The 23,641-nt window shown below is 59.9% G+C and overlaps 10 protein-coding genes across 13 annotated transcripts; 4 read left to right on the top strand and 6 right to left on the bottom strand.

The window, feature by feature from the left end:
• Positions 1-60: 60 nt before the first annotated feature.
• On the bottom strand, positions 61-2,214 carry H310_02548 (hypothetical protein). 4 transcript variants are annotated; one of them, XM_008866107.1, is made up of 11 exons: positions 2,126-2,214; positions 1,997-2,067; positions 1,809-1,951; positions 1,626-1,763; positions 1,452-1,583; positions 1,247-1,395; positions 986-1,190; positions 808-923; positions 457-759; positions 294-408; positions 61-241 (listed from the first exon to the last, which is right to left on the bottom strand). In XM_008866107.1, exons 1-11 carry the CDS (start codon positions 2,176-2,178, stop codon positions 176-178), a joined length of 1,491 nt encoding a protein of 496 aa, XP_008864329.1. In that variant the 5' UTR covers positions 2,179-2,214; the 3' UTR covers positions 61-175. The 4 variants fall into 4 exon arrangements, with proteins under 4 accessions (XP_008864329.1, XP_008864328.1, XP_008864327.1 ...); XM_008866106.1 differs by having other exon boundaries at positions 2,111-2,214; XM_008866105.1 differs by having other exon boundaries at positions 294-759.
• Positions 2,215-2,216: 2 nt separating this feature from the next.
• H310_02549 (hypothetical protein) lies at positions 2,217-5,746 on the bottom strand. Its single transcript, XM_008866108.1, has 7 exons — positions 5,699-5,746; positions 5,605-5,656; positions 5,280-5,518; positions 4,938-5,226; positions 4,655-4,879; positions 2,549-4,607; positions 2,217-2,489 (listed from the first exon to the last, which is right to left on the bottom strand). The coding sequence occupies exons 1-7, from the start codon at positions 5,713-5,715 to the stop codon at positions 2,248-2,250; spliced, it is 3,123 nt and encodes a 1,040-aa protein (XP_008864330.1). The 5' UTR covers positions 5,716-5,746; the 3' UTR covers positions 2,217-2,247.
• Positions 5,747-5,814: 68 nt separating this feature from the next.
• H310_02550 (hypothetical protein) lies at positions 5,815-7,645 on the top strand. Its single transcript, XM_008866109.1, has 3 exons — positions 5,815-6,214; positions 6,276-6,375; positions 6,423-7,645. Exons 1-3 carry the CDS (start codon positions 5,841-5,843, stop codon positions 7,287-7,289), a joined length of 1,341 nt encoding a protein of 446 aa, XP_008864331.1. The 5' UTR covers positions 5,815-5,840; the 3' UTR covers positions 7,290-7,645.
• On the bottom strand, positions 7,323-8,741 carry H310_02551 (hypothetical protein). The gene has a single exon (XM_008866110.1). It carries the CDS (start codon positions 8,707-8,709, stop codon positions 7,402-7,404), a length of 1,308 nt encoding a protein of 435 aa, XP_008864332.1. The 5' UTR covers positions 8,710-8,741; the 3' UTR covers positions 7,323-7,401.
• A 278-nt stretch (positions 8,742-9,019) lies between these two features.
• H310_02552 (hypothetical protein) lies at positions 9,020-10,324 on the top strand (the record flags this gene model as incomplete). Its single annotated transcript, XM_008866111.1, has 9 exons — positions 9,020-9,122; positions 9,172-9,257; positions 9,313-9,358; positions 9,411-9,450; positions 9,495-9,564; positions 9,617-9,747; positions 9,798-9,878; positions 9,929-10,100; positions 10,151-10,324. The coding sequence occupies 9 exons, from the start codon at positions 9,020-9,022 to the stop codon at positions 10,322-10,324; spliced, it is 903 nt and encodes a 300-aa protein (XP_008864333.1).
• Positions 10,325-10,369: 45 nt separating this feature from the next.
• H310_02553 (hypothetical protein) lies at positions 10,370-11,999 on the top strand (the record flags this gene model as incomplete). Its single annotated transcript, XM_008866112.1, has 2 exons — positions 10,370-10,528; positions 10,575-11,999. The coding sequence occupies 2 exons, from the start codon at positions 10,370-10,372 to the stop codon at positions 11,997-11,999; spliced, it is 1,584 nt and encodes a 527-aa protein (XP_008864334.1).
• H310_02554 (hypothetical protein) lies at positions 10,483-14,758 on the bottom strand. The gene is made up of 2 exons (XM_008866113.1): positions 10,617-14,758; positions 10,483-10,560 (listed from the first exon to the last, which is right to left on the bottom strand). The coding sequence occupies exon 1, from the start codon at positions 14,749-14,751 to the stop codon at positions 12,085-12,087; it is 2,667 nt and encodes an 888-aa protein (XP_008864335.1). The 5' UTR covers positions 14,752-14,758; the 3' UTR covers positions 10,483-10,560; positions 10,617-12,084.
• Positions 14,759-15,278: 520 nt separating this feature from the next.
• Positions 15,279-16,873, bottom strand: H310_02555 (hypothetical protein). The gene is made up of 2 exons (XM_008866114.1): positions 16,764-16,873; positions 15,279-16,707 (listed from the first exon to the last, which is right to left on the bottom strand). The coding sequence occupies exon 2, from the start codon at positions 16,313-16,315 to the stop codon at positions 15,971-15,973; it is 345 nt and encodes a 114-aa protein (XP_008864336.1). The 5' UTR covers positions 16,316-16,707; positions 16,764-16,873; the 3' UTR covers positions 15,279-15,970.
• Positions 16,874-17,122: 249 nt separating this feature from the next.
• Positions 17,123-20,972, top strand: H310_02556 (hypothetical protein; the record flags this gene model as incomplete). Its single annotated transcript, XM_008866115.1, has 11 exons — positions 17,123-17,138; positions 17,191-17,359; positions 17,433-18,329; positions 18,384-18,495; positions 18,539-18,862; positions 18,916-19,212; positions 19,261-19,473; positions 19,532-19,816; positions 19,866-19,979; positions 20,033-20,194; positions 20,241-20,972. The coding sequence occupies 11 exons, from the start codon at positions 17,123-17,125 to the stop codon at positions 20,970-20,972; spliced, it is 3,321 nt and encodes a 1,106-aa protein (XP_008864337.1).
• Positions 20,901-23,233, bottom strand: H310_02557 (hypothetical protein). Its single transcript, XM_008866116.1, has 6 exons — positions 22,590-23,233; positions 22,421-22,542; positions 22,132-22,370; positions 21,932-22,077; positions 21,759-21,876; positions 20,901-21,714 (listed from the first exon to the last, which is right to left on the bottom strand). The coding sequence occupies exons 1-6, from the start codon at positions 23,093-23,095 to the stop codon at positions 21,055-21,057; spliced, it is 1,791 nt and encodes a 596-aa protein (XP_008864338.1). The 5' UTR covers positions 23,096-23,233; the 3' UTR covers positions 20,901-21,054.
• Between the last annotated feature and the right edge of the window lie 408 nt (positions 23,234-23,641).

Raw genomic sequence — 23,641 nt, forward strand, 5'->3', positions numbered from 1 at the left:
ACTTATCCGTCCTGACGGCGGCCAAGTAGCGCCAGGAGAACATGCGAGTGCTACGAGGAGGAGGGTATGCAGGAGGCCGCCGCTTTACAACACCTATTCTACAGCACAACCCTCCGAGCACGGTCATGGAGGGCGGTGACGACGTCTCCATGTAACGCCGCCGCACCGCGATGCGTTACGGGAACCGAAAGCCCACGGGGAGAAACTTGTTGCGTTGGCAATTCCTCATCGTTGTCTTGACCTGCGCGCGCCGTCATGAACACGTGCGCCGACTCACATCGCTCGACACGTACCTGGAGCAAAAAGTCGACGTCCGTGCGGCCAAACCCGTTGAGCACGTTTGAGCAGAAGCCAAGGTGGCCTCCGTAGTACATCAGGTACATCGGGTACACACTAAAGTTATGCCGCCTGGATGGCACGACGACTGCGTTAGGAACGTAGTGATGTGTGTCCCACCGAGCGAGTAGCGTTGATGTGGAGCAGTCGACGAGGAGGATGCGCCTGGTGCTCTGGCTGCGTTCCGGGGCGGGGTCGATCGAGTCGGATGGCGGAAGAGGTGTGATGGCGGCAGGTAGGGAGGTTGCGACGGTGTCGGGGGTAGCTGGTGGCAAAGCAGGTGGGGTGGTGGCCGCGGGAGTGGCTTTGGCGGGTGGCACCTTCGAACCGGCCGTCTTGCCACGTGGAGGACAGCCTTTCGTCGTCAGAGGAATCGGGATCGGCTCCACGTCTGGCGTCGCGGAAATAGCCACCGGGAGAGGTCTACCAGCAATGGCAAGGAGGCATGTCTCCACGAACCTTGATCGTTACCTGGCTGCCGCGAGCTGTGCTTCTTCAACGGCCCAGTCGTGCTCGAATTTGGCCAGCATCTTTTCTGCCGCGACGCAGTCGGACGTGGACAAGGTGGAGCACAGCACGACCACGAGCTAAGTGCATGGCCGGTCATAAGGCGAAAGCCACGGTGGCCGTCGATTCCCGTCTGTCGTACCTGCGTGCTTTTGGCGGTCGCGAGCAGCTGATCGAGGTGCTGCGGGTGGAGGCGCGGCAAGTGCTTGGGAACAACAACCGGTCGCTTGACGTTGGCTCGCGGCACAACGCATGGTTTCGAGATGGGCGAGAAGAAGCTGTGGGATGGAATCGCGCGTTGCCGCTGCCGCTCGTCCGCGACGTTGGCTGTGATGGACGTCGAGAACCTAGCGACATGTCCACTCTCGGCCATGTCGCGCGAACTATCCAGACATGCACGTACGAGTGGAGTCTGTCCACGAGCGCGGCATGTGCATCCATGACCGCCTGTAGTTGAGCGCGGGGTCGCACGCGCGCGGCTTCTCGGCCACTGCTCGACAACCGCGGCAGCGCCCAGTTGTATCGCTGCGCCTTCTTGACAGGGTCGGCCACCTAGACATGGCGCACGAGATAGTGCTACATCGTGCCCGACTCGTAAGACGACGAACTTGGAACGCGAGCTGGCGCTGGACGAGCGTCGGCGCATGAATGTCCAGCACGAGCGACCCGTCCACGTTGTGGCGCAGCACGTTGTCGAGGTACGAGTCGGGTCGCGACGTAGTGCGGCCGACATCAAACACCTGCGCTGGCGTCATGCTCATGGCAAACGAGCACCGACGCACATAGTGGCGGCCGCGCAGAAGTGTGACTTGGATTCGCGCCAGGCTGTGGCACTGGAACGACAGAATCGCGTTCAGGTTGAACTCGACGGGCGATGGCAGCGGCGTGGCGTCGGGGGCCATGTGGTCCCATCGATAGTCCTGCTGACGGGGTCACACTCGTGCACAGAGATGGCGCGCGCCTACATGGGCCATCGTTCCGTCTTCATCGAGCACGACGACCCCCGTCTTGGTCGTCACAACGCGGGGCGCGCCCGATCGATAGTTGGCGAAACCAATGCCGGCAAAGTTGAACGCCGCCAGGACCTGCTTGCCGCTCGTCTCGGTGTCTGTGAGCCACGCGTTAGCATGGGCCATCGCACTCAGCTGCGCACCATCAAAGAACTGGGTGTACTTGCCGCCGTTGACTCGGCTCACGACTGCCAGCACATTCCCCGACGGGTAGCTACCAGGGGAGCGTCAGCCACGAAATAATCTAGCCAAGGTGCCGTTGGAGTACGCACTGGAGCATGCCACATCCATCGGCGTCCAATTCTGCCAGCCCCTCCCTCGTCATAACACTGTCGTCTCAGCGATATCGGCGCTATTTCTGGAACAGGACCGCCACCACAATGAATTCGTCGTATTACTTGTGCAATAACGGCGTCGCCATCGGCGACGATGCGTACAGCATGCCAATGTACGCCGCCATGGCAGCTTCGAATGGATCGTTCGGCGCACGAGAGCCCGGTGGGGCGGCGGCGGCGGGCTCGGCGCCTTCCGTGGGGGATTTGTGGGGCAAGGGGGGCTTGGCGGTGGGAGGTATCGTTGTCGAGTCAGTGGCTCTCGATGGCAGGGCATCGACAAACTGGCTCGACGGCAGCACATCTAGACGAAGGCAAACGTAAGCTCGACACGGCCATAGAAGTAGTTCGCGCTGCCCGTACTTGTCAGGCGCGACGGATTGTGTGGCGAGGCGCGGCCGCGGGCTTTCGACCACATGCATGACCTGCGCTGATTTCGTCGCGCGATAGTGGCTTTCGTCGTTGGGCGAAGAATGGATCGGCCCGGCCGGTGGTCGAGATTCGTCGCGGCCGTTCTGTCGCGATGACTCGAGCCCTTCCAACAAATTGGCAACGCCAGCGTGGTCGTCGAGGCCACAGCAGGCATACCGGTCGGTTTCCGTCTGGTAGTGGAGATCATGGGTGGCGGGGCGGGCTCTGGTAGCCGAGGCAGCGACAAGACCGCGTCCAAATTCGAATGGGGCGAGCCACCAGTGATTCCAACTCGAGGAGGCGACTTGGACGGGGACGTGGGCGACGTGCAGGGGCTAGATGGGGCGCCAGGAAGCCCGTCAGGAGGAAGGTCGGGGACGACGAAGGGAGTCGTCGGCGCAGGCGTGGGCTGCCGCGATTCGTCTTCGGAAAATGGAGCACACTCGCACGTGATGTCGGCATGTGCGGCAGTCGTTTGTAGGCGCAGCAGTCGAACCCCCCCAAACGAACAGAGCCGACTTGTCGATGTTGTATTGCGATACCGTTGAAAGCAACGGCGCTGGAGCTCCACCCCGTCCGTCGCACCCGCGTCGTCGTCATTGTCGTCGCTGCTGCTGCTGCCCGACGAAGTGCAATTGCTGCGATCCCCGCTGCCGTCGACTGGGGGTGTGACCGCGCGCGCTTTCACCTTTCGCATCGAATTCGCTAAGACGACCATCAAAGCCGACTTTTTCAGCGCCCGTCGTGACTTGAGCTTGGCCTCGAGCCGTCGTTGGTACTCGTCGTCTTCGCTCATGTTGAGTTGGTCGCTGTCCATGGCCCATGCAGCCATCAGCGCGCGGATGCTCTCTTCGTCTGGAACGCCATCCTCTTGTCCATCCCCGGCAAACATCTCTTCCGTTTGAACTACCCTGTCGCTGCCTCCTCCTCCTCCTTCGTCCACTTCTTTGTTCAAAGCCATCGAAGCAACATTACCGCCTGCAGCAGCATCCACCACCTGAACGGAACCTGCCCCACTCACGGCGGCGTCCGCGCTCGAGGAAGCATCCAACGACGGCGCGAAGGATCTTGCGATCAAGACGCTGCTTTTCCGGCGGCGAACACTAAGGCGTTGTGGCGTCGAACTTGCCGCCGACGATACGTCCATGCCCCCTCGGGACAGAGCGCTGCCCGCCTCGTCGCTTCGAAGCGTACCATCGACTTGGATCTCTGGCGAAGGCTTGTCGTGGTCATCGGCGGTCCCCCCCGGCTCGGTGTCGACGCAAGCAATGTCCATCCTGTTTTGCATGTCCAAGAGCCGCTTCTCGTCAGCGAGAGAAGTGACCAGGGAGCCAAGGATGCTGCCTTTCCGCCCCGACACTCGCACAGGTGAGCTTTTGAGCGCCGGCGGTGAGACGTGCGTCGTCAGGCGAGGCGGCTCCGCTTCCTGCTGCGTCTTGGGGGCTTCAGGCATTTGCGGCTGTATTGTCTGCGCAGGCGGTGCAGGGTCCAGTGCGGCATAGGTCGGGCGCTTTCGTGTGGACGTCGTTGACGGCTTGTCGGGGGTTTTCGGCTTGTTTAAGGGGGGATGGGCGAGTGGTTTGTCGAGTTGGGCGGGGGGCGGGCTCTGCGACTTGCCCTCGACTGCGGTGGCAGACGGTGGGCTCGGTCGCCGTGGCGCAGACTCGAGCTCGGGGGTCTTGTTCCGTGGCGTTGGGGTGGACTCGGGGGTGTTGTTCCGTGGCGAGGCCATCGCCCGATGCGAGTTCGAGGGCGCTTTTGTCTTGGCCATGGTGACCTTGGTCGACGCCGGCTTCTTCCGCCGCCGTAGCTCTTCCACGAGCACCATCATCTTGGCCTTGGTGGCCTTGTACGCGCGCCACTTGAGCTGGAGCTTGACGGCGCACCGGTTTTCGAGCAGCTTTCGTTTTTGCATGGCGATCGCAACGTGTCGAATCGCGTCGTCCACTTTAAATGTCGCCACGTGCTGGGCGAGGTGCATGACATGGGTCAACCGCATCTGCCGTGCCGCCTAACCACGGCGATCAGGCATCGCCGCCGCCGCAGCCGTGACCGCACCTCGCTCTGCTTGGCAAGATCGAGCGTCACGGTGACCGCCTTGGCTTCGTCCGTGAACAACTTGAGCGTCTGCGTCTTGACGAGAGGCGTGTCGATGTCTTTGTAAAACGTGTTGCCAAACAATCGAAACTCCTCGACGCGCTTGCTCCAGTGGCTTGTCGGTGGCCCGTTCTGGACGTTGCGGCGGATGATCCGCGCGGCAGCCTTTCGCCGCACAAGGCGCTCCTGTGCGCGTCCACCCCGGACGCGTTTACGGCCTACTCGAGACATGGGGCCGCCGTACCTTGCGGGCAAACTCCGCGCCTGCTTCCATGTCGTCGAAAGAGATTTGCTCGATGGGATGGCCGCCGTCGTCGTTGTCGTCACTGCTGTCCGAATCCAGCACGCCGTCCCGCTCCCACGACGCGATCAGCGCCTTGGCGTCGACGCCAGCTTCGGCCAGGCACGTGTACGAGTGCTGTAGCCATGACAGTTTGTCCACCATGCGTCCGAGAGGGTCCCGCCTCGGATCGGTGCACGGGATGAACGCCGTCAGTATCAAGTCGACTTCGTCGACCCAGTTGAGCACAAACCTACGACAAACGCGAGATGGATCGCTGCGTCCTTGTCTCGTCAAGGTACGTACTCCTTGTCGTCATGGCTGAATTCGGTCGAAAACGGTGCGGTAGCCACCACGGCCGACACCCGCGCCACGATCGCTTCGATCCGCGTTCGGTTCGCCGACTCCAGCAAGACCGCGTGGTGCCGCTGTTGCGTGGACTGGCGGCCCGATCGGCGGAGGCTTCGCGACGTGAGCTTGGCTTCCGTCGACGTTGTTTTCGTATTGCGCTTGCGTGCAAGCTCGAGGCGAATCAAGTCCTCTTGCTACAACGACCACGTGCTGTCAGCCACGAGTCTGCCGTCCATGCCATCCACGAACGATCGCGACTGCTCCATCGTCACAACCGTACCCGTTGGTCGGCAGGGATGGCCCCGGTGCCGCCCCCTCCTGCCTGGCTGCGCCTACCACATCGTTACGAGCGCCCGAGACAGCCGAACCACTACCGATAGCAGGCGAGCATGACGCGTGAGTTGGGATTCGGTACACAGGCCCGCCTCAACATGAAACCGCCATGTCACGACTGTAGGAGTTTCGTGCCGTTTCACCCACACCTTGGCTGGAGCGTTCAAAGCGTCCGGTCGCAACATGGAGGCGGCAACGTCCGATGTGCGGGTGGAAGGCGCCATACACCCTGGCAAGTCGTCCAGTCCCATGAGGCGGCTTCATGAACGAAAGCTGCTGCAGCACCATGTTCGCCAGCAGCAACAAATGGACGGCGTCCACCAACCCAACCAACTGTACAAAGCGTCGTCGGCCAAAACGCGTCACTCGAGCAAAGTCGCTCCTGTCTCGAGCCCGTCCTCCCTGCATGTACACCCTGTCGACACTGGCGACGACAATGGCGGTGGTGCCACCGCAGACGAGTGCATGACCAGGACACATGGAGAAAGTGTTGTTCAGGCCACGCTGTACAAGTGGGCCGCCGTGCTCGACTCAACCGACCGCAACGACACCCAAAGGTATTCCCGTGCGTCCATGCTGCCAGCGGCGTTCCTCATCTCTGTCATTGTCCGTGTTCAGCGAAAACCAAGCGGACTCCCTGTACGAGCAGTTTGCCGAGACTGCGACCGAGTTGTGTTTGCAAACCAGAACTGCCATCGCATTAGACCTTGTCTCCGAGGTAAGCGTGGCGCTCGCTACGACTGCACTCATGCGTGATGGCGGTAGATGATGCACGCGATGCTGCCATCGTCGTCAGCGATTGCAGACGCCGTACTGAACACGCTGTTCCAAGCCGTTTACAGCTCGTACGACCCCGACGCTGACTGGCGCGATCGCTCTCTCCACGCAAACAGGTCGACAGCGCCACCCGTCGGTCTTTCCGCCGCGGCAGGTCCTCGATCGCCCAACGCCATGCCATTGCCAACATCTTCCATGCCCGACGTTCCCTCTAGCCATGTCTCTCCTTCGCACGCGTCCGATGCTCCGCTCGACGTGCTGGATCTGGCTGCCATGGCGCAACGATGGAACGATCTAGTCATGACTCGTCATCCCAACTCGGAGAGTGTCGTGGCATGCGTGGACATGCTGCCTTCAGATATCCAGCAGGACTTGGCGCAAGTTCTAGCGTCGAGATGGTTGCCCGATGCACCGTCGATCCGACGGCAGCGGCAAGACACAGCCAGCACGATTCGAAACAACGATGGAGACAGCGACGATGACGCGTGGGGAAGCCAGGACGAAGTCGACGAAGTGCCGAGCCATGTGCAGACGTCGTGGACGAGTGAAGGCGAGGCAGACCAAGTTGTTGAGGACGGCGGCGGCGCGGATGGCAGCGACATCGACGGGACGAGTGACGTGATGGAAATCCTCTTGGACGTGTACAGACTCCTCCTCATCAACAACCCACGAGCCCAGCGACAGGCAAGGCATCGACTGCAGTCGGTGCTACTTCCGCTGGTCGGACAGTTTGACATGCGGGGGAGTGACCTGTCCGAGCTCACCGGGACCGGCGCCGACGACGTCTTACGCCGCCTCGTCGAGCAGCTCGTCGAGGACGACCCCATCGCTCTCGTCGACGTGGGGCTCACGTAGGCGCGGCGAAGCCATGCTGTGTGTGGCGCGGAGTGGTCAGGAACACATATTTATTGACAAAGTGGCACGTAATTTATCCAGGGGTTTTGCCCACGTCATGTGGACGCCAGCGCTAAGCGACTCGCTGGCGCTTCTTCTTGGACGCGTCGGTTGGGTGGGAAATGCACCGACGGCACGTGCACGTAAACCCGTAGCGCGTGTGCAGCTCGTCTTGCCGGGTCTTGAACGGCGCGGTCGCGTCGAGATACGAAATGGTGAGCTCGTCGCCAGGGCCGAGCGGCCGCAGCGCAAACACAGTGATCTGGGCTGTGTCGTCAGTGTACGCCAGCGCGCACGACGGGTCGCACGAATGGTTGAGCATGGAGAAGCGAGGGAAGAGCGCAAGCCCGCCGAGGTCGGGCAGGACGCTGGATGAAAAGCACAGCGTCGCCGCGTCGCTGTTGGACGAGTCCTGGGGCCACACAAACTCGATCGTGTCTCCGTCTTCACTGTCGTCGTCCGGCTCGTCATCGCCATGCTCTTGCGAGCCTTCGTCACCGCTGGTCTCGTCCTCGCACAGTTTGTTCAGCGCAGCCTCCACGAGCGTCGACGCGCGGGCGACAAGGACGGTCTTGATCGATGGGTCGTCTTCACACGCAGCAAAGTACCGCGAGATCGGAGACGGCACTTGGACACCTACCGCGTTGGCTTGAACAATGCCAACGAAGCGCTCAAACATGTCGAGCGTCATGCGGTCGTGGAAGTACTGCACTGCACCCGCCGGCTCGGAGGACGACGACGGCGCGGTGAAAATCGCCATGACGTTCTGGAAGGCTGCTTTCAGGACCTTCACGTTGAGCGGTGGCGTGGCACGAGCGACGCATAGGTTCAAAATGTCGTGCACGGCATCTTCCCAGTACAACGTTGTCTGCATCGAGAGGCGGTGGAGAACGATCGCCATGAGGGTCGCCACGAGAAGGATGTGATCCGAGTCGAGACCTGGACCCGACAATGCTTCGAATGATTGCGATGGGGTGAAAACGTGCGTCGGTTGCACGTGCAGGATGTCGCGGCATGCCTGCGAGCACACGATGGACGGAGCGGCCGCAGACGGATACAACGTCATGTACGCCGGGACGACAGGCGATGGAAGGTTGGGAAGCGAGAGGTCAGTCTCCATGGTTGGAAGCAGTGTCATGTCTTCATTCGACCTTACATGCGAGTCCACGTTGACCTGTTCGGCAAGCACGAGCAAGTGCAGCTGGATCGACCCGACGAACCGTTTGCAAACTGCACACGACATCCGCGGCGCGTCCATCGAGGCCACAGCGATGGGGTCGTCCCGCAGAACGACTGCATTCTCTTCGACCGCCTCAAGCGTATACAGCCCTCGGCCTTTCACAGCATCAACGCGAACTTCCAGCAGCGGCTGCGCGATCATGCCTCGATTCGACCCATCGCCATTGACTCGCATGCCCATTGGTATCCGAAAATCCGGAAAACGGTGAACACCCAGCATTTGATTGGGTGGGGAGGAGGGATGATGCGGACAGGCGACAGAGCATACTTGAATGTAGTGCAATGTTTTCGCTATTGAATCGCCGCCGATGTCGAATATATTGGGCGATGTGGTGGGAGAGCCTCGTGGAAGCTGGGAAATGTGCAACATATCCGCTATCGTTTGGTCGTGGAGGTCCAGTCGTCGTCGTCGACTAGAGGCAAGATCGAGTCGCCACCGACACCGCACCAGCATGATGTCGACCGCCGCCGCCGCCGCGATTCCCCACCTGAACACGGCGAACTTTGATGCGTGGCTGAACCAGCTCGACGCGTTTCTCTTTGATTGCGACGGAGGTACGACGAATCGTTGTTGCCAGTCACGTGAGACGACGAATGTCGGTAGTGTTGTGGCGTGGGGATGCAGCGATCGTCGGCGCGAAAGAAGCCATCGCGCTACTCCGTGCACGTGGAAAGAAAGTTGTCTTCGTGGTATGCTTGCGTACACTCGTCCTGGAGTCCTCCCGACGCACTGCCGTGTGTGTAGACCAACAACTCGACCAAATCGCGCGACACTTACGTCAAGAAGCTCGGTGCGATGGCCATCCTTGCTCGTTCGGTATCTTATGGTGCTTTTGAACGTAGAGAGCCAAGGAATCCCTGCCGTCGTCGATGACATTGTCACGTACACTCGAACCACCATCCCTCGTCGCACTCACCTGGCTGCAGATCTGCCTCGGCGTGTGCTGCGTACCTGAAGAAGACAAGTGTCCAAGGCAAGGTCTATGTCGTTGGCGAAGTGAGTTGCATCCTTCTCGCATGATACATGCAGATGCGGGACATATGGGTAGGCTGGCCTGGCCACGGAAGTGTCTGCGCAAGGCTTTGAGAACTTTGGTCTGGCCGACAACGGCAAGACATCGCTGCCGCATCCATTCAAGGTCGACCCGGCGGTTGGCGCCGTCGTCATTGGGCTCGATCGGTACACGATCGTTGTTTCCAACGTGCGAGCTCACGGGTGGTCGACTGTAGTGGCATCTCGTACTACAAGCTATCGTATGCCGCGACATGCATCTTGCAGAACCGTGGCTGCAAGTTCTTCGCGACCAACAAGTGTGCCCAGTGTTGATGAGGCGCCTCGTTCTCACGTGTGCGTGGGCTAGTGACCCGACATTCCCCACGGACGGCGCGATTCTTCCCGGCGGTGGTGCATGTGTGGCGGCGTTGCAGACGGCGGTTGGCCGCGAACCAGACGCCATCATCGGAAAACCCAACCAAGCGCTCCTTCAAACGATCTTGTCGACGCATTCCCTCGATCCGTCGCGCACATGCATGGTACACGTGGTCGATGGTACCATTGATCTGCTGGATGACGACGTCGGTAGGTGGGCGATCGCTTGTCAACGGACATTGAGTTCGGTCGCCGAGGAGGCCTACACACGCTGCTCGTCATGTCGGGCTGCACGACCTACGAAGAGAAAGCCGCAATTGCCGACGAACATCAACGACCCGACTACTACGTCGAGGACGTGGACGTGCTCAACGCGCTCGCTAAGTAGACTGCCCAGATACCTTGCTTCCAGCAGCTCACTCCGCTCTCTCCAATGCGCTCGTTCTCTCCCATGCGCTCGTTGAACACGATTCCGTGCATTTTGTCGAGTTTGAGAGAATTTGGGTTATCCGGTTTTGTCCGGATACTTCGTCACACGCACGGCGACGCAAGGATGGCCAGGCAGTCGGCGGCAGATGTGGCTGCGATCGAGGTAGCAAGGGCGCTGATGGTGCAGACGGCTGACTACATGTACATAGAGGCAAGTTTTGGAATGCGACATGGAACGGATCGCGTTGGACCTGAAGTGCATCGAGTTGCAGCGTTCTCTGGAAGCATTGCGGCGGCGCCATCGTCGGCGTGTGGTGGGGCGGGCGGCGACAACACTTGCTGAGGCCTTGGATCGGACGGTGGCGGAACAAAAGAAAGTCGAGCGAGTAGAGCGCGAACGCCTTCGCGTGGAACGAGAACATCAAGTCGAGCTGGCGCGACAAGCAAAGCAGCGGGAGACCGAACGTAGACGGATCGCAGAACAACACAAGATGGCCGAAGAAGAAGCTGCAAAGAAACGGCAAATGGAGCTTGAGATGGAAGAGCGGCGGCGCGCTGTGTTGGAACAGGCGGCGAAAGAACAGCACGATGACGTCGTGCGTCAAGCGGAAGCCGACGAGCGACGAATGCGGCAGAAAGCAGCACAACAAGAGCGGAGAATCGCTGGAACAATGAAAGCACCCGCCAAAGCAGCAGTACCAGAAGAAGCTGCAGCATTTGTCCAGCGCACAGCAGACGATAGGAAGGCGGCGAAACAGCGGGAAATGCCGCATGACGTCGACACTTCACTCGAGCCGGCGCGTCCTGCGACCCCTGCGCCGTCAGTTTCTAAGCCAGCACGTGCGACAAAGCCAAGCGGTGCGAAAAAGAGAAAACAGCAAAAAAGCAGCAAGGACGACCTTGACGACGGGGGTGGCGCGCCAATCAACGCACCAAGCGCTGCGAAAAAGCAAAGAGTCGCGACCGAATCCGACCCCGACAAACGAGCGACCGAATCCGACCCCGTCAAACGAGCGACCGCCACGACGAAGTCCGCATCAGTGGATGCTGCGATGGAGGACGAGCATGCGTCGGATTCTGTGGGATTCAGTGAAGCCAAGGCAATCCAACCACAAAAGCCCCGGAAAGGCAAGAAGAAGAACATGATGAAGGAGCTTGCAGCGCAAGAAAAACAGCGGAGAAAGGAGGCTGCGCGGAAAGAAAAGCTGGAAAAGTACGCACTAGCAGTCAAGAAGAAGCAGGACGAGCTTGCAGCCAAACGGGCCAAAGCGGCTGCGAAGCCAGTCGTCCAGTCGCGACCGACGCATGGCGACGACACCTCGGTGATAGCCAAGCCTAAAGCAAAAAGCAGCAAGACAGCCCAGCCCGCCGCAGAGAAACAGCAGAGCGCACCCCAGCCCATTGCATTGGGCGAAGGCGCATCGTCCGACGATGAGCCATCAGGACTCAGTCTCTTCGACCGCATGGCGCAAAAGATGCGGCAGCAGATTCTCGCCAAGGAAGGCGGGGCGGCAAAGGCGCCAGCCCCGCCAAAACACGTGCCGGCCAAACCCACTCCTTCGCCAAACGATGCACCACCCAAGCGATCGATTCTATCGTCTATTTTCAGTGTCCCGTTGCTAAAAAAGCCTTAATGCAAGCCGTCGCGGAACTCCCAAGCGCCGGGTCTTGACAGGGCAGCGCCGCCACCCACCGCGATGGCTCGCCTCGTCCTTCCAACTAAGGCACTGCTGACGGCTCCAAGCCCCGCCGGTCGTCAACTCGAACACTGCCGTCGTTCGCCGATCCAACAGATTCGTGTGCCGTCCGTGCCATTCTACCCACTGGTGACGTTGTCACCAACGTAGCCAGCAGCGGCCGCAGCATGTGCACCGGCACGCCATTTCGCGGCATGACACGATGTAGAGTCGAGAGGACGTGTCCATTGGGAATGTGCTTTGGCTTGAGCCCCACGACGGCCACTAGTTCGTCCGTCATGACGTGGTGGTGGCGCGCAACGAATTGGAGAAGCTGCCAGAACCACGCGGGCTGGACGGCACGAGGCAGCGTCGGGAATAGCGCTTTTGCACGCGCGTACAGTTGAAAGCGCAGCAGCCACTGCAGCGCGTCCACGTAGGCATGCGATGCGCACAACGCGTTTGTGTACGCGAGCACCATGGCGTCGACGTTGGTTGGTTGCAGGAGCAAGTGGAGGCGCATGGGGGGGAGCGCCGCCAGCGCGCGGTCGGCATGGGGTCGGACGAGCCGGACGACGCCATTCAACGTGAACACGCGGGGACATGCCGATGCAATCGAGTGAATAAAGTGGTCCAACGCCGCCGCGGGGCGGTGCTGAAACGTGAGCCGCGCGACCCATTCAAAGTATGCCGGGTGGCGCACGCTTTCAAGCGCCGTGACACGTTCGTCATGGAAAAGCACGTGGCTCGGGCGCGTCGACGCGTCGGGTGTGTGCATGTCGAGCACGTGCTCGAGCTGCGTCAAGAGCTGCGAGCCGTACGTGAGCGACGTCATGAGGGAGGCCAGGTGCAAACTCGATTTCTCGAGCAGGTTGCGGGTCGGCAGCGGATTCGTGGCGCGGGCCGATGCCTCACGATGCTCGGTAGCGTCCAAGTACGACATGTCCTGGAGGATTGTCGCGCGGCGGTGGCGCACGTCTAGCCACGCACGCAGGTGGTCGTACGTTTCGTAGTTAAGGGGAGTCGCTCGCGGATCGCCCTTGGGAGATGCCGCCGCTTGGACGTCCGTGTGGAGGAGCTGATGCAGGCGATACAGCAACGCGTGGAGATCTTCCTCCAACGAAGCGGGGACGGTGTGGTCGGCTAGGAGCGATAGCATCCAGGCGGGGCTTTCCGCGGCGGCGTCAAACACGCGCTTCGCCTTGTCCTGGGTCTCCCTGGTCGTGCCGTGGGGATATCGTAGCACTTGGAGTGCCATGGCCGCCTGGTCGAACTGCAAGCTTGGCCCAAAGTCGTCGAGATGACGCATCGCCGCGGCTGCACAGGCACCTATCGAGGCACGGGAGCCCGCAGAAGTCGCGACGCTCTGCGCATACTGCTTGGCGCTGGGGACTTTCAGTCGCCACACGCCATTCCAACTCCAGAGACCGACGCCGGTACTTGTCCAAAAGGATGCGGCGGCATCTGGGGCGGCCACCTTGGCCACTTGTGCGCCAGTATGCACGTCAAATACAAAGCAGAAGCGGCTAGTCAGCGCAAGGACGAATTGGCGGTGGCTCGCAATCTCGCGAATCGCGCCATCCTCGTCGTCTTGCGGAAGTGGAAGGCTGTACGGCAAACGCAGCACGACGAGCTCACCATGGCGCTCTTGGCAAGTCCACACTTGACCAGTCACGGGGTCCATCGTCACGAGCGCGCCGGTAGTTGTGTGAACGCATCGAAGTAGCAGCACGTCCGTGGGGTCCGTCGGGCGGGCCATCGAGTCTTGCGCACACGTGGATCGATTCAAGACCGTGTGCAAGCAACCAGGGGACGTCGCGCTGCGCAGAAAGATGTCGTTGGCAGAGGTGACCATCCAAAGGCCAACGTGCGAGCCACGCATCCACTCAATCACCGCGTTGGCCTTGGCAGGCGGCAGAACCGACACGAGAGGACCGACTACGATGCGCGTCGGGTGTGTGGCCAACGTTGGCGCCGTGTCAAAGCTAACTAGGCGAGACATGATGTCGCTGGCCGCGTCGGGGGTGGAGCGGAACACGACGCCATGGGACCCACCGCACGCGGCGTAGCTGTCGATCGATCCAATTCGACTAGTGGAGCCCTCGGTCGCCACGTTGAAGCAGTTTAGATACGTCCATTGGAGCCTGTCATGACTCCACTCCCATGCGTACGCGCCACCGTCTTCTCGCGTGATCACGCATCGCAGCGGATGCGCTTTCTGTGGTTGCATCGACTTCTTTTCGTGGGGATGTCCCCCCTGATACGAGCGAAGGAATGCGACGTGGGTAACTGGGCTCTCGTGGCGGCTGATTAGCATGTCGGTGTTGGCCGAGCGACATGTCTCGTGCTTCGATCGGAGTTCGGACGATGGTGGGCGGCACAGCGCTTTGATCAGGTCGACCTGGAATGCCTGGTCGAACTTTTGCTCGGGGATTGCATCCAACACAACGACGAGGGAGTAGTTGGAAACAGTGTCCGAGTACCGGAACGTGAGCGCGATGTGCCCGGCAGTCACCGTGCACGATGACAGCTCCAGGTTGATGGCAACCAAGTCAGGGAGAAGCGCCGTGACGCTGCCGCGACTGGCCGGCCAGCTAAAGTCCTTGGTGAGGCCCCACACATCGGACGCACCAACGGGGTTGTTCAAGCAAGTAGCTCCCCTTTGCCGCGGACTTGAGATGGGCGATGTCACCGCCAGGACGTGCTCCATGGCACTCTCGAATGTCGTCGTGCCGGATACCACCGTCTCCTCCGGATAACGATGGCGCATGTAGAACGCTGGTCGTTTGCAGAGTGCATGTCTTCCGTATTTCTTTTCTCCGAAGAGACAATTGGTAACGGTTCGTCCTCTTTCCATGTTTTTCGCGGCCGGCCTCTACCAAAAGGATACATACCTTTCAAGGTGAGAGGGTGGTATCATAGATGAATGCACCCAGTGTTGGAAGAGCCGCAAGTGTATATCCAGGAAGTCACGTCTTTTGACATCCATGACTTGGTTGTCACGAAGTGTGGCCTTGATGAGTGGCGCGGCCGTACCAACTTGTAGTGTGAAGAATTGCAAATTAGCAATAATATGAGAATATAGAATACAGGCGCAGTCAAATTATCAAAATATGAGAATATTAAACAATCCGTCCATCTTTTAATCACTTTCGCATAGAAAATATATATTTATATTTGGCGCCTTACATCGATGTCAAAATTACCAGATATGCTATTCTATAAGCGATATACGATGCATTGTATATTATTTTCGGAGATAACGAATACGGCATTTCCCATGACCAGGTTTACGAAGCGAACGACGAAGTGCGCCATCCCTCCATTACCAGCGAGCTGAGTATGGCGGCTGCACGGGGCGGGATCCTGCCGGACGGTGCGACTACGTACTGCTGGGCGTCGAATGCGTCAACCACTGCTGCGCAGGTGGACGCGGCATCGTTCGGTGCGTTGGGGATGGGGAATGGTGTCACGTGCCCTGTGTCGGTGTCGTTCAACTTGAATCGAACGTACGCCGCAGGTGCTACACCCACGATCTCATGGGCGATGCTGATGCTCGATCCGTCCGCTTCGACGTCTTGGGCGCCGTTCGCGCTGAACAATATCACACAGAACGTCACGACGTCGCAACTGTTTTACTGTCCGACCGACACCAACAACGGTGACGACACGTGCTTGCCATTCCGCAGCGCTGCCAAGCCGCTGTCGTCGCCAATCTTTGCCCAGTCGTTCCAGCAACAGTATGTTTCGTTTTCCAGCACCGTGGAAATGCCGTCGGCTCCTGGCAAGTACATTGTCTTCGCTTCGACAACGCTGCCCGCTTCACAGTCCACGATCACGGCCAACCGACTTGACATTGCGCTCTTCACATCCATCACAATCACCCAAACAGTCCATCGAGATGACGACTCGCCCCCGTCCAGCGTTTCTCACACAGCGCTGTACGTTGGTCTTGGCGTCGGCGCAGCAGTTCTTGTCATTGGCCTCGTCTCGTGGTGCTGGTATACACGAACACGACTGCGACAGCTCGAAGTCGAGCTACATCGCGCCACGTTTGTCGCCAACACATTGCCACGATCGTTCGTCCACGGGCGCAGCGTGAGCGGTCGCCACCACCCCACGCCGCGGTCGCACCTGGATGCACACGGGCGCCCTTCTTCATTGCCACAGCACAGCTTCAGCTTCCACCATGGCGTTCGCATGTCGGAGGAGAGCTCTCGCCGGTACCTCCGTAGCAGCGCCGCGTTGGATCCGTCGCCCCGTCGACTGCACATCCAGGACGGTGCCGCCGACTACATCTTGAATGCGCGGTTGTCGTCGTCCGAGTACTTGTTCGCTCCACAAGAGCACCACCACGTGGAAGGGTCCCATGCGCATCATCGGCGGTACCTCCCCAGGAATTCGGACCATATCACGCGACCCACGGCGTTCTTTTCCGAAGAGGAAGATGCAGTTGGCAACATGCCAACGTACCATCCGTACTGGAGACAGCCCACAACACCGTCCGACACGTCGACCGAGTACACGACCCAGCCGCAGTTCGTCAAGTAGAGCTAGCGGGTCTTTTCAATGAAAGAGCTTGCCCTTCCTTGACGTTATCGTGCCGTGCATCCACTGGCAATGTCCCAGTTCATGGCACGAGGCCAGCAAGGGTTGCAGTCGTGCACTGGCGGTGGCGAAGGGAATGTGACGATGTGTCTGTGATGATACATGTTAACACACTTCATGGAGCCGCCACCTGGGCTTGTCCATTCCGCCATGGAGTGTCGGCGCCAACGAAGTCCAAAACTCACGCCTGGACGCTCGACGTGGCGCCCATCGTTACGCAAAGTTGACGTCGTCGTGACCAAAAACAGAGCGGTGTCGACAACGCACTTCAGCCCACGACGCTTCAGCAGGACAGTATACGTGCAATGAACTCTTTTCATGCCACCGCACGAGCTGTACGAAGCCACGGCCATGAGTTCGATTGTTGTCCGCCGGTCGCGTCGCCACGTCGGCTGCAGTTCGGCGGTTTCATCCGGATATGACATTTATCCGGATAATCGGCGAAACGCGTCGCGACGCTCGATGCGGCCGCGATGAAACCTGGATCACGTAAGGCCGTGGGACGCAATGGAATGGATCATGAGGTGACGACGGCGCATAGGAAATGGGAAGCATCGACAGTCCTCGTTGAATCAAAGCAGCGGCGCTGTCGCATCTGCCCGGGATGTGTCGAAATGCGATGACCCCATGACCAGCTATGCCCACCGTATCGAAGTTGCGTTAGATGCATCGTCCTTGCAGCCGGCGTTCTTGAAGGTGGAGAACATTAGGTATGTCAAATGCTGCTCCTTTGGATGCCTCTCCCCGACTTGGCCTGCCATGTAAGCAGTGGGTTGGTTGTAGCTGCCAGCTCGTACAACGAAGACTCCTCGGTCCAACACGGTACTGGTTCAGAAGCATCAAACATGACAAAACGACGTCTGTCGCGTCCAAGAAATGGGTCGTGTCGCTCTACGAGATCCCGTGGCGCAAAACCATCGTCGAACGGGCGCAAACGAGCGACCGCCTCCTCTTCCCTGACAGGTCGCACAAGACCGATTTGTTTCCGAATCTCAAGCCCGTCGTGGTGGGAACGTTCGAGACAGAACGGGCAGCGATGCTCGCGTGTGAAGCGGCGTGGAAGGGCAGAGACCGTACAAATCCCGTGTCCATCGCGAACGACGCGTCGGAGCCGTTGCCGCCGTTTTGGAACACCCACCTGCACATCACAGTCATCTCGGATGCATTCCACCGCAAATCGCACACGGAGCGGATGTGCATGGTGCTGGAGGTCCTCTTGGCCTTGTCCGACCCGCTGCTGCAGTCGTCCAGCCCACAGCCCGCCGCCCTGGCGCCAGAGACTTCGACAACCTCCCGTCATTGCCCGCTGCTGAAATTTGGCACCGTCGGCCCCCAAGTCAGCCGGTTACCCCACTTGCGCCATCTAAACTGCAACGTTGTGCTGGTGCTCAAGACGACGCACCAGTTTCGACCGGTCCAAACTGTGGACAGCTTGACCAAGTTGCCACTGACGGAGCGTTTTGGGCTGTCGCACGGCCTCGCTAGCGCGCTTGGGATTGCGCCCGTGGCAAAAACCACAACCAAAGATGTCAAGCGGCTCGTCATGCATCCCGACGGCGACCCGTCCTCAACACGACTTCCCCATTTTTATCACGGCCTCCCCGCCGAACTCAAAGCCATGATTGCTCAACAGCAGAACGCCCAGCGCGCTTCGATCGCCGCCCTTGACAAGCTCTCCACGTACGTCGCGCGGCACTTCATTCGACCGTCCGATCCATCCTCCGACGGTCGTAGCCAACTCCAACACAACTCGGAGGCCACGGTCGTGAAGAAATTTGAAAAGCGCAGAGTCGAATGCACGCGAGCGGCCATCATGCTCCAGCGCGTGTACCGCCTGTACAACGTGGTACGGTCGATGGCGGCGTCGTTCGACACCTCACGATTCAAAGGGCCGAGTGTTGCGGCGGCTCTTGGCAGCCCACCGCCATGCGCTGACGATCCAGCGGTGCTATCGCGGGTACGTCGCGCGCGTGTTTGTTCACGAGTACTCTATCGTGGTGTCGCTCGCGTCGACGCATATTCAAGCCGTGTTTCGATCGCACGTGAGTCGGGAGCGGACGAAAGCGCTTCGACAGCGCATGACGGCCGCGGTTGTCCATGTGCAGCGCGTGTTTCGGGGGCACCAAGCCAGGAAGCTTGTGTTCTGGATACGATTCCACGTGGCGAGCGCGATCCAGATCCAGCGCGTCGCGCGGGGCATGTTTGGCCGACATGTATGCACGTGTTTGTCGAGGAGTGCACCTCACGGCGTTTGGTGTGTGTGCAGCGCGCGGCCATGTATCGGCGAGCGCGATTCAAACGCATGGTGGTCGTGCCCGCCGCCAAGCGGATCCAGCGCATCTACCGTGGCCATGTGGGTCGACGGCGGTTCCGTCGCATCCAACACGACCGGTTTGTCGACACGATCCTAGCGCCCGCCGCCATGGCCATCCAGCGCGTCGCGCGAGGGTACTTGGGGCGCCAAGTGGCCATGCGATGTCGGCGCCAACTCGTCGCGGCGCTCGTGATTCAGGACGGGTTCCGAAAGTTCCGGGCGCGGTGTCGATGGGCGTTTGTGTGGCAGGTACGGCGGTCGATCATCCCGATCGTTTGCGACTCGGACGTGGCGTAGGTTCGATTTCAAAATCGCATGGCATCGCGGATTGGAGCTGCGGGGCGAGGGTACTTGGCCAGACAAGTGTACAAGCGGGAGCTGCGCAGAGTACGCGTCCGAACGGTGTACGTCCCAGCCGCGCGGACAATTCAGCGCGTGTACCGAGGATTTGTCGTGCGAAAGAATCTCGAGCACGTCCGCGACAAAATCGAAGCGGCGACCGTCCTGCAGGTACTCTCCCTCACGACGCCGCTGGTTTACGTGTGCCTCGTCGATGGCGACTTGGTAGTTCTTTTGGCGAAAACACCAACGAGAGGCCAAGGAACGGGCGGTGTGGAGCGGCATGATCGAGCAAACCAGGCGCGCGGCTGCTTTGACGCTGCAGTGCTTTGTCCGGTGCTTCCTCGCCCGTCAGTGCACGCAAGCGCTGCGGCTCGAGCAGCGGGGACGCCATGGGCACGCCGCTGTCGTCGTGCAGGCAGCGTGGCGGAGCTACTTTCACCGCAACAAGATCAAGTCGATGCGCGAGCTCATGGCAATCGAAGTCTTTGCGCGAAAATTCGCCAGTCTCAAGGTAGTGTCGATGAAACAACGGCGGCGCGTGACCCAAACAACGTTGCCAGGACAACCTGGATATGGTCCACTACGACATGGTCGATGCCAACGGCGACATTGCTCACATCACCAAGCACCGGAAGAAATCGCTCCAGCACATCCACGACCTCAAGCAAATGCGGGTAGTCGCGTGTGTGGCTATGGTGGTGGTGGCTGTCATGGTGCCACGTGCTAGTTGGACTGGGAGCTCCGCGTGCCCGTGCTGGACAAGGAGCTGGCGCAAATGACGCCGCAGGACATGGAGCGCGGATGGCAAGACGCGTTTGAGACCGAGAAGCGTGTCATTCACTTTTCCATGCTCCTCAGCGCCGAAGACATGTTGAGCAAAAAGCAGCAGGTCCGGGCGGTGTTCGTCGATGCCTTGTGACATCCGTTGGCGGTAGATTCGCGAGTACGATGCCGACATTGCGTCCCTCGAGGCCGAGCGCGAAGATTTGGAACGGGACGCGGACGAGTTGTTGCTAGAAGAGACGACGCTCCTGGAGACGTACCGACGCGTCGAGCTGCACCGGGCGTCCGACCAGTACACACACCACACCAACGCGAGCGTCCGTCGCCAGCGGTTGCGATGGAAAGTCCGAACGAATCGAACCAACGTCGTTCGTCGGGAAACGGCGGCAGCACGTGCCGCCGTCGCAGCCTCGCTGGCGCAACCTCCGACGTGTGTGTCGTTTGCTGGCAAGATGGCCAGCCTCCGCGAGACAGACAAACTGGTTCGCCAGCACGAAGCCGCAACGAACGCGGCCAAGACGGCTGCGTTGGTCCATGGCGGCTGCCGCAACCCGCACTTGCTGTCCGTGGCAGATGCAGTCGTGGCCAAAGCCCACAAGATCCTCTCGTCGGGCAGTTTGGCCATGCATTTGGATCGAACTGACGTGCGAGACGAAGACGGAGCGATGTGCCACACATGCGGGCACGTGCAATGCATGTGCCACATGGGCTCGCCCGAGTCTACCAGCGCGTTGTCGCCGCCACCGAATCATCCGGCGGCGCTCTCGTCGACGCAAGCAAACAAAAAACATGCCACAGGACGTGGCGTGTCGCTGGGAAGGCGGCGGCGGCACCACCGACAGACGGACGGCGCGGTCCCGTCGAAGCCATCCTGTGAGACATAGCACGAAATCCGTTAACAGGGTTACACGCGTCGTCGTCGTCACTGCGCGATCCACGAGCGCGACATCGGTCGAGTCGCGGCAGCTAGTACCGCCCGGCATTGTGGGTGGTTGTCGCCATGCCTTTAAAGCAAAAGTCGATGCACATCGGCACGTGGTCGCTGCTGTACTGGCAGTTGGGCAAGCACGTCCGCGCGTACGCTTGGAGGACGTCGGGGGGATGCACCTCGAGTCCTGCGACAGCCACGAGCGCGTCGACGCTGAACCAAATATAGTCGACAACACCGACCCAGCTGCCCGTGTAGTTGGTGTAGGCCGGCTCTGTGCCAAATACTGCCGCGTACGCGCTTTGGAGCGTCATGGGATGGGTGAGCTTGCTCATGTGCACGAACTCGGACAGCGTTTTCAGATCGGGATGGTCGCTTCGGACGTGGTTTTGACTGAGTAAGCTGTACACCGCACTGGACGGCTCGCTGTTGAAGTCGCCGCACACAATGACGGGAACGCGGCGGGAATGCGCCAAGTGCTCGATCTGGTCAAGCAGCGTGTGCGTCTGCCACAATTTGACGTCGGGGAATTCCGGATTCGAGAAAATGTGCACATTCGTGACGCAGATGGACGGCAGCGGCGCCTTCCGTCCGGCTGTCGTCGTGTCATTCAGCGGAGCTACGTCCAGCACCACGATTTGTGCTACGTTGTCGCGGACGAGGCGCTGGCGAACGCGTGAAAGGCTCGCTTGGTACGTCTAACGCCATGGTCAGGACATCGCATGACAACGCACGGGGCCACCTCACGCTCTTGGTTGGACGCGGTCGGGTACGCCAGCTCGAAATTGGACCAGAGCGACGCGACAAAGTCCGTCGCTGCTTCGTTAAACTCGACGGCGTACTGCTCTTTGAGGAAGAACCTATCGAGAGTCGACGTGTGGTCGAGAGAGAACGGGGTGGCGTTGGTGGGCATACCGCGACGTGCGGTAGAATGTGGCACACCCGTCGACCTTGCCCTCCAAGCCCATGCTTTCTCGCGTTTTTTTTTGAAACAGACCGTCGTATCCCCAGGCCGCCATCATCGGCTGAAAATGGTGCTTGTAATGGTCGGCTTGCACTTCCTACCGCGTCAACGCCGCCGCCGTCATGGCGGCTTACATGGACGACGCACGTACTTGCAAGCACAAAATATCGGCATTGTAGAGCTGCAGTTCGCGCTGCAGCAACTGCTTTCGAAAGGACCAATTCAGCGCCCACATCGGGCAGTACGGGTACATTTGCCGCGTTGCGTAAATCTCGGCCAGGACGTTGTACGACAAGATGCGAAAGCCGTTGAGGTAGCGCAGGCGCGCAGTCAACCGGTCGTCTTTGCCAAGCGCTGGCACCATTTGCCGCGCCGGGGCCATCGGTGGAACTATGGATGGCTCGACATGACTCGCCATGGTTCCCAGGCACATGACGTACATGGGAGCACGATATTTGTTTCCATAAACTTGGATGGTCCGCATTCTTGTCCTGTGCGGAAAAGCGGCGTGCATTCGACCCGCAGCACGTGGCCGACATCTGCCGATGACGGCGTGTACGTCCTAGAAAAGAGGACGTTTGCAAGCCATGGCAGAGACGGTGGGCGTACTTGGTGGCTTGAAGGATGCTCCATCGTTCCGAGGCAGGTCGAGCTGGCGCCTCGTGGAGGACCGACTTGTGTTTGTCGAGGTCGTCTGCGCTTCGGATGCGAAGTTTCGATGTGGAGATTTTGTGCAGCTGACGGTGTGTGTTCCATGCACTTCGAAAGCATTCCAGGGTGCAAAACCGAGAAGTGTCGCTCGAGATGCCCTGTCGAAGGCACACGGCACAATCCACGGTCGCCATGAGGAGCACGACGTTGCCTTCGCCATTACCCATCCGGGCGCACTGCTTGTTGGCACAGCACCGCTTGGAAATGGACTTGGACCAGCTGAATTTGAGTTGGAAATCGTCGTCGTCAATGTCGCCGTCGCTGGATCGGTAAAATGCGTGCGTCGTCACCTCGCACCCTTCGACAGGCTGGTCCACGCGAAGGGACACACGGCCTTCCCCGCTCGTCGGCGAGCCTCGCGGAGGGCTCTGGGAATACGCTCTTCGTTCCTTGGCCTGCCTCATTCTCTGTGATCAGCGATGTCTCTCGGACAAGGTCACCGCTCGCCGCCGCCTTGGAACCCACCCAAAGCTGCAAGGATTTCCCACATTTCCAGCGAATAAGATTGCTTTCCTGTCACATTCGATACCAAACCCCGAACCCGTCAGAATGAATTGTGCCATCGCAGCAACATTCCCGCGCCATGGCATGACGGAAGCAGCGTGAACCAGTCGGTTGCTTCTGGAGTCAGCGCGACAGAATGGTTGAGGCAGGCTTGTGACCTGGATGCGAACTGGCAATCGTTTGACTCTGTCACTGGCGGACGCGATCGTTGCGCCGACGCGGCCGCCATCGAAATTCGTCATCTGAGTGCTCTGTACGGCAGCTTCTTGTGTTTTACGCAGCGATGCCGTGGTGAAGTGCCTGCTTGTTGACATGCATGAGATGCAAACGGGTGGCAGAGTGCCGCCGTGTGTTGCACCACGCAACCAGGACGTCGTGGCTCTCGAAGGCGAAAACTCTACTCACCGATTCGTTTGCCGACGAGACTTTGTGCGCGCGTGCATGGA

This window comes from Aphanomyces invadans (assembly GCF_000520115.1).
Source record: "Aphanomyces invadans strain NJM9701 unplaced genomic scaffold supercont1.4, whole genome shotgun sequence".
NCBI classification, from domain to species: Eukaryota; Oomycota; class Saprolegniomycetes; order Saprolegniales; family Verrucalvaceae; genus Aphanomyces; species Aphanomyces invadans.

Bases quoted from the DNA above. Each gene is read 5' to 3' on its own strand.
- H310_02550 (XM_008866109.1), top strand. From the start codon at position 5,841: ATGGAGGCGGCAACGTCCGATGTGCGGGTGGAAGGCGCCATACACCCT. The intron at 6,215-6,275 runs GTATTCCCGTGC...GTCCGTGTTCAG, and splicing joins GACCGCAACGACACCCAAAG to CGAAAACCAAGCGGACTCCC. The intron at 6,376-6,422 runs GTAAGCGTGGCG...TGATGGCGGTAG, and splicing joins CATTAGACCTTGTCTCCGAG to ATGATGCACGCGATGCTGCC.
- H310_02555 (XM_008866114.1), bottom strand. From the start codon at position 16,315: ATGTGCAGTCGACGGGGCGACGGATCCAACGCGGCGCTGCTACGGAGG.
- H310_02554 (XM_008866113.1), bottom strand. From the start codon at position 14,751: ATGGAGCACGTCCTGGCGGTGACATCGCCCATCTCAAGTCCGCGGCAA.
- H310_02549 (XM_008866108.1), bottom strand. The intron at 4,880-4,937 runs GTACGGCGGCCC...GGACGCGCACAG, and splicing joins GCGCGGAGTTTGCCCGCAAG to GAGCGCCTTGTGCGGCGAAA. The intron at 2,490-2,548 runs GTACGGGCAGCG...GCCTTCGTCTAG, and splicing joins CAATCCGTCGCGCCTGACAA to ATGTGCTGCCGTCGAGCCAG.
- H310_02557 (XM_008866116.1), bottom strand. From the start codon at position 23,095: ATGAGGCAGGCCAAGGAACGAAGAGCGTATTCCCAGAGCCCTCCGCGA. The intron at 22,078-22,131 runs GTACGTGCGTCG...TTGACGCGGTAG, and splicing joins CCGATATTTTGTGCTTGCAA to GAAGTGCAAGCCGACCATTA. The intron at 21,877-21,931 runs GTATGCCCACCA...GACTCTCGATAG, and splicing joins ACATTCTACCGCACGTCGCG to GTTCTTCCTCAAAGAGCAGT.
- H310_02548 (XM_008866104.1), bottom strand. From the start codon at position 2,178: ATGACGAGGGAGGGGCTGGCAGAATTGGACGCCGATGGATGTGGCATG. The intron at 1,584-1,625 runs GTGCGTCGGTGC...ACGCCAGCGCAG, and splicing joins TTCTGCGCGGCCGCCACTAT to GTGTTTGATGTCGGCCGCAC. The intron at 242-293 runs GTACGTGTCGAG...CGGCGCGCGCAG, and splicing joins ACGTCGACTTTTTGCTCCAG to GTCAAGACAACGATGAGGAA.
- H310_02551 (XM_008866110.1), bottom strand. From the start codon at position 8,709: ATGATCGCGCAGCCGCTGCTGGAAGTTCGCGTTGATGCTGTGAAAGGC.